Below are 11398 nucleotides of genomic sequence, written 5' to 3'. Positions count from 1 at the left end.
ATGAGTCTGATCTAGTAGTGAGACCCTGAACACCCTGTGAGACCCTTCCCTAAAATACAAAAAAAAAAAAAAAAAATGTATTTGGTACAGGGTCTCACTGTGCAGCTTGGACTTGTAGTGATCCTCCTGTCTCAGCTTCCCCAGCACTGGAATTACAGGTGTATACCACCACACCTGGTCTTGGTATGCCCAGGGGAGGGCTGCATGCCATGCAGTACCAGTGATTGAATTCAGGTCCTTGCTCTTGCCTAGGCAGGTGCTAAGACCACTGAGGTATCTCTGCAACCCTCAATTACATTTCTTTCTGGTCTGATTTTCACATTTTCTTCACTTATGTGATTGTCGATCTTAATTTGTTTTTCTAGAAATTTGAGATTCAACATTAAGTTATTTGGGCTTGTTCTGTCTTATTCATATAAGTATTCACTGCTATAAATTTCTCTTTTAGGGTCCCTTTCATTGTGTCCCATAAGTTCCAGTATGTTGTGTCAGAATTATTATTTGGTTGTAGGTACTGTTTAATTTATCTTTAATTTTATCTGTGACCCATTTATTGCTCATCATGGAGTTGTTTTATTTTCATCTATTGTGGAGTTTTTGTGGTTTCTTTTGCCATTGATTTCCAATTTCATTACCCTTTGGTCAGATAATGTACATGGGAAAATTTCAATTCCTTTGCATTTTCTTATGTGTATTCTAAGGCATTGCATGTAGTCTGTTTTGGAGAACATCCCATGAACAACTGAGAAGAATGTGTGAGGTAGAACACTGCAGACGTCTATTGAGGCCATTCGTTCATGGCTTTAGTTCATTTCTGATATATACATATATTTTTATTTTAGGGAAGGGCCTACAGGGTGTTAAGGGTCTCACTACTAGATCAGATTTGTAGTGATCCACCTGTTTACAGCCTCCCAAGAACTGGAATGACAGGCGCACGCCACCATGCCCAGTCTCAATTGCCATCTCAGCGTGCCCTGGGAGCAGGGCCGGCATGACAGGCCCAGGGATCGAACCCCATTCCTGATATTTCTTTGCTTAGTCTTTGTCTCTTCAATCTATTTGTGATAGTGAAGTGCTTAATTGTGTTAGTGCCTATTTGATATTTCATATCCATGAATAGTTTGTTTTGTTTGGTTGGGTACACCTTTATTTGGTTCATATATATTTATGATTATCATTTCTTCTTCTTGGAGTTTTCCCTGAACAGGAAGATAATGACTTTTTTAAAATCTTTTTTTGCTAGGTTTTGACTTGAAGCTGACATTCTCTGCAAATAGATAACCCATTCCTTTTTTTTTTTTTCTCAGTTCCTATCACATGGAGTATTGTTTGCCATTCTTTTCCTTTCTTTTGACTTATGTGTGTTTCTTGTACGTAGCATAGTGTTGGATGTCATTTCTCAATCCATTCTGCCAGTCTATTTTTTTTTTTTGGATTGGTCAATTAAGACGTTAATTATATTGATACTTGTAACTGACGTGAATTTGTTTATCTTGGTTATATTATTTTTTTTCAGCCTCAGCAAATTAATGGTCAATAAGAATGTGTGTCAAAATAAAATAAAGTTGGAAATGTAATTCAACAAGACCTGTTTAGGCCAGCCAAATAGCACAGTTGATTAAAGTGCATACTTATTTAAGTGTATGACACTTGAAGATATACTCATAAGTGAAATAAACCAGACCCATATGTGTAAATATCGTATAGTCTCCCTAGTATAAGAGCTCAAAAAAGGAAATACAAATAGAAAGATGTAACACAATTAAAAGGAAAGTGAGAACTTGAGGGCTAGACAATAAAGAGAGGGCAAGGAGAAAAGCTGGGAACCATGACAGGGGCAAAGCCATACATTTATACACACAAGATGGGTAAGGCAATGATCCTGGGAAGCACAGCAGGTTTTTGAAGCTAGCAGTTAGTTGGTAGGATTATCACCATGACTAACTATATATGCTGATACCTGTGAACTAAGCAACTGCACTGAAGATAGCAATGTGTAATGGTAGGAATGCCTGTCACCCTGGTCTTCTAAATACGTACTGCTTGTCATAACATACCAATTATTGTGATACTGTCTCTCAAGTAAGTGTTTGTTTAAAAAGAAAGGATAATAAATGAAAAAAAGAGACAAGAAAAAAAATGTCATAGGACAGTCTTGTTACAGTGCTGTATATTGTTAATTTCTAAATTTCTGTGTAAAAATATGTAATTGTTTATTAATATTTTAAAAGTATTTTTATTTTTAATTTTTTTCTTTATATTCTGTAGGGACTTAAAGTTTAATATATCAATACTTGATAAATACCTGTGCTATGTTATGCCTAAGATGTTTGATATTCAGACAGATAGTAAGATTAAACCCAACTGCACATGTTGTAGGGTAATAATAAGCTTCTCTTCTTGAGGGTTAATAACCTAAGTTTGCAGACCAAAAATCAGAGAAAAAGAAGGGCTGCAAGGACAGCCAACATTTTGGCCTTAGCCTTTCAGGACATAGGAGCACCTATACTGTAGCATCATGTAACTCAGTTGTGTCCCAAATTTTCTGATCAAGGAGATTATGGGGCCACAGAGGAATGTGATCGATGATGCAGAGTATGCCTAAGGAGAGTCACATGGAGAGAAAACATTCTCTCAAGCTTTCACAGAGAGCATATTGGTCAAGCAATGGCCATGACTCATCCACATGGCTGATATCGACAAAGGATCTACAAATTGCGGTACAGGGTTTCCCTATAAATCCTGAGGGGACTTGACTGACTTTATCAGATATAAAAGTTACATTTCTTGTTGTATAGGTTTTGCTTTATTTGGTCTTAACCACCCAGCAGAAAGGTAAACGAGGTGTAAGGGGAGAAGCCATGTTGGTATGCTGGGCTGTAAAGGACTCAGGTCAACAACTTCTGACATTTCCAGTCCTGTGGATGACCCAGTACTATTGAGGACTACTGCAATATATTGGAACATTTTGCTAAATTCACATACCTACAATATTTAAATGACCTTCTCTGACAAAACTAAACTAAAAAGGGGGATACAAATGAACGAGCATTTTGTATTTATATATACAAAATAGTTCTGATAGATATACAGCTACTTTCTCTTAATTCAATGAAAGGAAAGATTTGGGCTAATAGTGTTTGGACAGGATATCATGTCAGCATCTTGTACTATGAATAACCACTAAGAAAATAACTGTATGCAATGTATTGTTGAAACTGCCCTGTCAGTTGGTTTTGAAACTGTCTCATTGCTATTTGTTTCTCAATAAAATTATTAAAAAAGAAAAAGATTTGTCATATAAAAAAAAATAAAGTGCATGCTTAGGCAGAGTCAGCAACCAGGATTTGATCACTGGCATGCCCTGTAGCCCTGCCCTGAGGGCACATTGAAACAGAGGTTGAGACTGGGTGTGGTGGGATACGCCTGTAATCCCAGCTCTTGGGAGGCTGAACACAGGCAGATCACTGTGAGTGGGATCTGTATAGTGAGACCTTTTGGATGCTGTAAACCGTGTACTAAATACAAACAAAAGAAAGCAAAATAAACTGGTTTGTCCCACTGAAAAAATGTGCTATATATTTACCCATTACAAACAATGATATCAGCTATCAAAGAACAAAAATGCATAAGACTCCAACCTATCATAGTCAGTGAAATAAGTCAGACACAGAAACTGAAATATCATATGCTTTCTTTTAAATGGGAAAGTAAAAATATATTTAGAGAGTAAAATAAAGGGAAGGTGATAGAAAAGAGAAGGTCTAACTTTCTGAACCTGCTAAAGCTGATCAGGGTAATTGCAGAAAGAGGGGAGTTGTAGGGGAAAAGATAAAAATGATCAATGTGTGACATGCATATGTGCCCATTCCCTAAAATGAAATTTGATATTATATATGTGAACGTACCAATTTAGAAGTCCCTAATGAAAACCATTCTTTTGAGAATGGGTGTTTTGTAGACTTCCTCCTGGATATTAAGTCAGTTCATCATCAGAGTGTCTTGGCAGGCATCAAACTAGAGCTTGTCCTGGTAAATTATTAATATGAAGACCTTTTACATTGTGATTGATACATTGTTTTTTCTCTTTTACAGAAATGAAGCAGATGGTTATTTGAGATTTGAAGAGAAGCTGTATAAATGTAAGGAACATGGAACACCCTGCACTAATTTCCAGTCTTTTCAGAGGCATGGAATAAGAAAGACTGGAGAGGAACCTTGTCAATATGAGCAGTGTGGGAAAGTCTGCACTGATCTTAGTGAACAAATTCACCTTGGGGAGAAAAACTTTGTAGGTAAGAAAAGCGTGAAAGCGTACAGCACACTCAGTGGTGTTCAGATCCATGAGAGAAATCACTATGTGGAAAGTCTGTATGTATACCAACAATGTGAGGAAACTTTTATTTCTTCATACCAAATTCAAGTTCATGAAAGAAGACACACTGGAGAAAAGCCTTGCATATCTAACGTATGTGTAAGAACTTTAGCTCATAGTAATTCTTTCCAAAACTATAAAATGATTCACAGTGGGAAGAAACCCTATGTATGTGAGCAGTGTGGAAGATACTTCATCCAAAAATGTCACTTTCAAGTACATGAAAGAAGTCACACTGGGGAGAAACCCTATGCATGTACACAATGTGGCAAAGGATTTGCTAATAGATCTTCATTTCATAGACATAGAAGAATCCACACTGGGGAGAAACCCTTTGCATGTAAACAGTGTGGGAAAGCATTCGGTCAAAAGAGTCACTGTGATCGTCACGAAAGAACTCACACTGGGGAGAAACCCTTCGTATGTAAGCATTGTGGGAAATCTTTCAGCACACACAGTCAGTGTCAAAGTCATGAAAGAACTCACACTGGGGAGAAACCCTATGTATGTAAGCAGTGTGGGAAAGTTTTCAGTGAAAAAAATAATTGTGAAAGACATGAAAGGATTCATACTGGGAAGAAGCCCTATGTGTGTAAGCAATGTGGGAAAGCATTCACTACATACCGTGATTGTCAAATACATGAAAGAAGTCACACTGGGGAGAAACCTTATGTGTGCAAGCGGTGTGGGAAAGCATTCAGTACACAGAGTTATTATAAAATACATGAGAGAACTCACACTGGGGAGAAACCCTACGTATGTAAGCAGTGTGGGAAATCTTTCACACAGAAGTGCAACTTTCAAGCACATAAAAGAACCCATTCTGGGGAGAAGCCTTATGAATGTCAACAATGTGGAAAAGGATTTGCTGATAATGCTTCACTCCGTATACATAACCGATCCCACACTGGGGAGAAACCTTATGAATGTCAGCAATGTGGAAAAGGATTTGCTCATCATTCCTCATTTTATAGACATATAAGATATCACATGGGTGAGAAGCCCTATGTTTGTGAGCAGTGTGGGAAGTCTTTCAGCCAAAACAGTCACTTTCAATCACATGAAAGAACTCACACTGGAGAGAAACCCTATGTATGTAAGCAGTGTGGAAAATCTTTCAGCCGAAAGATTAATTGTCAACTACATGAAAAGATTCACAGTGGGAAGAAGGCTTACATGTGACAGCAGTAGGAGAGAGCATCACTACGTACTGTTATTGTTAAGTATATGGGAGAAGCTTTATCTGTTCAAGCAGTGTGAGGAAGCACACACAGGTGGTATAAAATGTGATGGGACTCACCCTAGGGAGAAACCTTACGTATTTAGCAATATAGGAAATGGGAACATGAGAGAATTCATGGTGGAGAGAAGTCCTTTCAGTATAAGAAATATGGAAAAGTATTTGCTGAGAAGTCCCTATTTCATAGACCTAGAAGATTCCATATTTGGGAGAAATCCCATGTATATATGCAGTGTGGGAAAGCATTCGGCACATGAACACGCCATTAAATTATGAAATTATGCACACCACAGAGGAGCTGTGTGTAGCCAGTGGGGGCAAAGATGTCTTTATGATATAAACAAGGCACAATGAGGAGTAACTCCTTCTAAGAAATGTGGGGAAATTAGGGCTGGGGATATTGATCAGTGGCATAAGCACCTGTCTGGCAAGTACAAGGTCCCGAGTTTGATCCCTGATACCCCCCCACACACACACACACGGATGGGGGGGTAGGAATTCATCTGGGAGAGACTAACCCTCGGAAGTCATACTAGGACCAAAACTGCTGTAAATTCCATAGATTTCTCTCCCAATATTGCATGCATCATCTATAAAGCTGCATCATGAATATGCAAAGTGTATTGGGATTTCACCACACTTCCTAGGGTTCTAAAGAACATCTGTGGAATTTCAGATCATCTTTAATTAATAATTGCAGTTCCATCATGTGTTTTATACCACCTATGTGTGTTCACTGCTTCCCCACATTGCTTGAACAAGGTGGGAAAGCGTTTGGTATTACCAGATATGTGAAAGCAGTTATGCTGAAGAGAAAACCTACATATGGAAGACTATTTTGAAAATCCTTTATAAAGTACTTATGTAGAGGAAACACTTAGAAGTGATATAAAATTGGTGATGTTGATATTTATTCATAGTTTCCAGAAAACAGTCCTAGAGGAGACAAGTTAGGGTAGTCATTCTGCTTTTCAGTAAGTCACCTGTAAATGTCTCATCTATATACTTGTAGACTTTGCTATTAAAAAAACCACACCTTTGTCCAGGTGAGATGGCCTACTCATGTAATCCCAGCATTGGGAAACTGAGGCAGAAGGATTGCTGCAAGTTACAGCCAGTCTAGGCCACAAAGTGAGTTCAAAGCCAGCCTGAACTTCATAGCCTCAAAAAGAAAAAAATAATAATAATTACAGTTGTAAACTTATACCTTTTTAAGTAAATAAATACGGAAGCTTCTTTTTTCTGCTCTTTTGATCTGCTCCTGCCACTCTTGGATGATACCAGTTTTTATCATGACAGTTGGTTCCACCTCAGGTCAGTGGCTCAGGTGTCAGTCTCCAGAAGGAGCCACACAGACACAACCAGAGTGTGTTTTATCTGGTTTCATGGCATTTCTCCATCAAGGCACGCTGATGATAAGATAATCACAAAAGCAAAAGCTTCTGAGATTTAAAATATTTTTTGATATGTCGTTGCAGCCTATATTATAAATGTTCATCTGCAGAAGCTGGTTTGTGTATGTAACCGATCTGAATTGCTCATACTTGACCTTCCCACCTCCTCTTCAACTTTTCCATCCATTTCTTACTCTTAATTTTTGAAATGTGCTTTCTTACTTGCTGGTATATATCATTTTTCTCCTGTAAAGGAAAAGTTAAAACAGGATACCTCCAGTGTTATGTTCATCATCTATAAAACGGCCTTGTGTATATGCAAGTGTATCCGGATTTCACCACATATCCAAGCTTTCTAAAGAAAATCCATGGAATATGCTTCCCCAAAACAGAATATTGAATGGTGGGCATGGTGACATAGTGACTACAGATACAGTTACCAGTGTGCAGTAAAGCATATGATGATCATCGACATGGATTTCGTGCATGAGAACTGACGTGTTGGAGTTAACCTAGCAGACATTTCCTGCACAGCTGTGTGGTTGTGCACAATTTTTGCCCTTGTCTGGCCAGTCACAGGTTTGGCACCAGCTAAAAAATTCTAGTCCCTCTTTATCCACATGTTTATCCAAAAGTTCTGCCATTTCTTCATAGTCAAATGGTTTTAAATTGAAAATTGCCAAAACGAAAGTTGACAAAGTTTCTAGCATGTGCCATTCTCCATGGCATGATTAAATCGAATGCCAAGTTCATCCACTTACCAAAATTTACAAATCGTATTCACATGTGTAAACTTTGTATGTCTCAGTATTGTGCGAAACTGAACAAAATCCAAACTGTACCATACACATTGTGACTTGAGAAGAGACTTAGAAAAATGAAAAACTAATGGCAGAAAGGAAGGATGGGAAAAAGAAAAGAAATTATACACACAGGAGATAGTTACGGGTTATATAAAAAGGATAGTTTTGAACTAGTTTCTTAGTCTATTAAAAGAAAGATCTGTGCTAGTATTGTTTTGAACAAGATTTGGATGTAGTGTTCTTAGCTCATCAGTGCTGTGATGTAGATCAGTCACACCTTCAAAATGCAGCAAATGTTGAACCTACAGAAAAGGAGAAATGAACATGCTCATGATGCTTTTTGGCCATCCAGGAAGCCTTGCCTGTAGGTGACCTCCAGCTGAAGAGAACCCCAGCAGAGAAGAACATTAACAGTGAAAAGCTGCCATTCCTGGGGGGAAAGCTGTAGACTCATGCAAAAGCATTGGCTTCTCCTTCCTGAGACTTTGACCCTGCTCTCCTTGGGCTTTTGTACACAGTATTTTGTTTTTAGCATGCATCGACTTGCGGAGTCAGTGTATAACATGTATATGCAAAGTCCAGATTTTATTCTCTGAGATAGACTCACATATTTTCAGAGAAAATCTTGTGATGGATTTGACACTTTCAGTGGATCTGAAAGTGACTCCAACTATGAGTGTTTCTCTAATAAGTATTGAGGAGGTGAGGTACATTTTTATACTGGGGAAAGGGAACAGCAGTCTGTGATCAGCTCCCGAATTAGTATCCCAGCTTCCTCTGCCTCATCACCAGTATCTAATTCATGATGGGGCTGCATGCACTTTTTTCTGTCAGGTGCTCTACACTGAGATGATGTCTAATGTGTGTGTCCAGTGACCTTGGATGGAACTTTCTTCATTTGATTGTTATGTTGAATATTAATGCCAAATAATAGCACTTTGTGTATGAAGTGAATCATTTCATTACCTTACCTTGTTTTCACTTTATTTTTACTGAAATGGGTCAAAGTCAGGCAAGGTGCTGCATGCATGAGACCTCAGTATTCTGGGGTGCTGATGCAAGAGGATTTCACAGGTTTACCTTTTGAGCCTCCCTGGGCAATTTAGCAACATAGTGAAACTGCGTCTCAATAAAAATCAAATGGGGGAAACAGCTCGGTATAAATTTCCTAGATTTAATCCCCAGTCCTGAAAAGGTGAAATCAGCCTGGCTACCTGATAAGACAAACCATTGCCTCATCCTGTACTGGAAGGGGCCCTGACCTCTCCCCAGCCTTCCTCTGAGGTCAGGAGTTGTTTGCACAGGATGCAGGTTAAATTGGAGTACAGTTATGGTTCATTTCACAGGAGGAAGAAGCTGGAAACATCCACCAGATACATTTAGAAAGCAGATTTTTGCTCTGGGGAAATAAGAGCAAGCTTGGTTTAAATGGTACAATCCTCCAAGTAACCATTTCAGTAGTCCAGGTGTAACCCAGGCATGGGACCCATGGGACTTTGCTCATCAGAACCAGATATGGGATCACTTCTCCAGTACCTCAGAGAGTGGATCTGATCACTTCTAAGAGATACAGCAAGGCTAGAAGAGCTGTGCATTGTAGAGCAGGAGACCAAGATAAGACAACCCACATAATTTTGCTGGTATCTTTCTGACCCAGTGCCGTCTACTGAGCATGGGCCCCCGAGTTTGAGGCTGCCTTGCTGGGTGATGTCAGATTGCAGGTATAAACATAGAATCTCCCCATAAGGTGGAAAGGTAAGTGTGAGGCCAGGTGCTCTGAGACTGATACAGATTGACTGTACTGCATCTGCAGAATGTAGGCCCTCTGCATGAAATCTGTGAGATCTGATCTGTCCTGCCTGTGGTCTGTGGTATGTGGCTTGGCTGGCAGTGGGGACTACAGTGTCCTGCCTTTCCTACTTCCACTTCAGCCTCACGTACAACCTTATCTATGCAGCAATTCTCATGCGGCCTTGTGTCTTGCATGCTGTCTGGTGATTTCCTTAGGTTAGGTGGAGTCCACATTTTCATGTGCAGGTTTATACATAGAAAAAGATACGGTTCTTGCATCCAAAGCCCTCCTTTTTCTTTAGGGCGGTCCTGATTGTTTAGAACTTTCTAAATCTTAGGGAAGCAAAATGCCAAGTCCGTGACCTATGTTCATAGTGTACAGCTTCTACATGCTGGCATTAAACACGTTTTCCAGATCACCCCAGATTAGCATACGCAAGCATATGTGAACGGCGTCCCACAGGAGGTGTCACCTGTTGCTGTCTCATATAGTAGTCCTTGGGGTGCCTGTTGACATTGTTTTAGAAAAACAGTGCCGACAGAGGTAGGACATAATTGTATTTGAAAGGAATATTGAAATGGAAGCATCACATGTTTGCTCTGCAAGCCTCAATCATCTTGCAAAAATCTTAGGGTGAAATGAAAGCCGGGCTCTTGAGCTGATTCAGGGTGAAAGTGGCTTAAAGCCCCTCCATTGAGAAAATTGCAAAGATGGCCATGCCCAGAATCACAGGTGAGCCTTGTTAACCTCACAAAATACTGGAAACAAAGATGAAGGAACACTGATGTGGAGACAATGGATGGCTGGAGGACAGGAAAGGACCAGAGATCCTGAGCATCACATATCCCACACATTCCTCCCAGAAACCTCCAGCATCTCAAGGTAAGGATCCAAGTCATGGAGGACTACCTGGAAAATTCCTTGAAAGGAGAGTGTTTGTCTCTATTTTGGCTAATCCTGGCCCTATTTTCTTGTATTGATGTATGCAGTACTGCCTCAGTTTTGTCTTTATCCCCTCAATTGGCTTTAAGCAACAACGTGGGTCTATCTGAGGTGCTGTGTTGTTAGTAATGAAGTGCCCTACCTACACTCCCAAATATTGTGTATGATCTAGGCTGAGTGATGAGAGACCCCCACACTGTCTGCTGAAAATGAACCTTGAGAAAAGAGGCTGACTTCTCCGGCCTTGAAAATGAGACATGAAAACTAAAGCACTGACTACAAGACACTAGATACTGCCTCAGTAGGTGCTATGCAGGTTATTCTTTCTACATCTCTGCATATTGCACAGGTGATTGCAGATCTCCTACGTAGCCCAGCTCACAGCACCCACATTCCACCCTTCCTGCAGTCAGTCCCCAAGCCACTCCCCTCTTCACGAATTAATACAGTCTGGATTTGGCCCTAGATGAAGGCCTTTGTTCCAGTTAGCCATTGTTCTAGCTGGACTTAGGACTCCTTGCATTCCCCAGAACTACAGATACGTCTTAGTGTCTTTGTTCTCTCCATGGGTTGCACTGGAAAGTAGTAAGTTACTGGAATTCCAATACCTTTTCCATGGGATTACAAATATAAACTTCAGTAAACTGCAGCGAGGTTTGTGAAAGAATGTAAGTAGACCCCTCAGGCCTTTGTAGACTACAGGAGGATTGATAACAGAAATATACTTGAAGCCTTCTCAAGACAGGACCTCTGTTGAGGGGCTTTTCCATAACATTAGAGATGGAGAAAATTTTACCAATTTCAAACCTCCCATCAATGGAATTCCAAAATCTGTATAAATGTCATCTG

The 11398-nt window shown here is 39.7% G+C and overlaps 1 protein-coding gene across 1 annotated transcript in view; it reads left to right on the top strand.

Moving 5' to 3' along the window:
- The window catches only part of LOC101585811 (zinc finger protein OZF-like), a 30330-nt gene extending 23575 nt beyond the window's left edge, over window positions 1-6755 (top strand). Inside the window, exon 4 of the mRNA XM_023705064.1 lies at window positions 4099-6755. Within this exon, the coding sequence (XP_023560832.1) occupies window positions 4099-5560 (1462 nt within the window). The 3' untranslated portion in view covers window positions 5561-6755. The remainder of the gene's footprint in view (window positions 1-4098) is intronic.
- Window positions 6756-11398: the final 4643 nt, after the last annotated feature.

Source organism: Octodon degus, unplaced genomic scaffold (genome assembly GCF_000260255.1).
Source record: "Octodon degus isolate 3935 unplaced genomic scaffold, OctDeg1.0 scaffold00214, whole genome shotgun sequence".
In the NCBI taxonomy this organism is placed as follows: domain Eukaryota; kingdom Metazoa; phylum Chordata; class Mammalia; order Rodentia; family Octodontidae; genus Octodon; species Octodon degus.
The sequence above is the reverse complement of the archived record's forward strand: the minus strand, read 5'-3'. Positions and strand labels throughout refer to the sequence as shown.